Source organism: Alligator sinensis, unplaced genomic scaffold (assembly GCF_000455745.1).
Source record: "Alligator sinensis unplaced genomic scaffold, ASM45574v1 scaffold1358_1, whole genome shotgun sequence".
Lineage (NCBI taxonomy): Eukaryota > Metazoa > Chordata > Crocodylia > Alligatoridae > Alligator > Alligator sinensis.
The window spans coordinates 7293-7979 of record NW_005844047.1 but is presented as its reverse complement, the minus strand read 5'-3'; the positions used below and the strand labels follow the sequence as shown (position 1 = coordinate 7979).

The 687-nt window shown below is 38.4% G+C and overlaps 1 protein-coding gene across 1 annotated transcript in view; it reads right to left on the bottom strand.

Moving 5' to 3' along the window:
- LOC102382459 (tripartite motif-containing protein 55-like) overlaps positions 1-438 on the bottom strand; it is a 9200-nt gene extending 8762 nt beyond the window's left edge. Inside the window, exon 1 of the mRNA XM_006039278.3 lies at positions 208-438. Coding sequence (XP_006039340.2) covers positions 208-438 — 231 coding nt within the window. The remainder of the gene's footprint in view (positions 1-207) is intronic.
- Between the last annotated feature and the right edge of the window lie 249 nt (positions 439-687).

The window sequence follows — 687 nt, the reverse complement described above, 5'->3', positions numbered from 1 at the left end:
AGCCGCCCCTTGATTAAAAATGCCTGCCCTCATCAGGTACCTGGTGCCTGCCAGCTCCAGGCCCTTAAAGTGGCAGGCACACACAGTGCCCTGCCACAATAGGCAACTCATGGGAAGAAGAATTTTTAACTTATTTCATTAAAATTAGCTAGATTTCATCTTGATGGTGTGCCTTTAAGACCTGATTAGAAACAAAGAAGTATTTACCTTTTGTCGTTGGTAAACGTTTGTGAGAGGAGCTACTTGACAGTCTTTATGAGCACCAAAAACTTTGCACAGAGAGCATGTAGGCATTTCACAGTTTAAACAATAGATATTAATTTTCTCATCTTCATGCTCTTCGCACATTGGCTGTTCAGATTTTCTTTCAGGTCTATGAGAGAAACATTTGAAAACATGTAAAGAGTTTACTTGCTTATCTGATCTGGATAATAACATGTGGTCTTTAATATAAAAAAAAGACATTAACCAATGCCTAAGGTTGAAGTGCATAACCACAGAATAGTTTTAATCCTGCCATGGAGGGATGAATAAACAAATATATGTATTTGCAGACTTTCCTGATACAGCATTACACAAAGGAAAGCATGACTTCATACTGTGACCCTTACTCAGGAAGATGCTTAAGCATGCGCTATTTTTAAACACATTAGTTTTCCTCACTGAACTCTGGGGCACTACTTATAC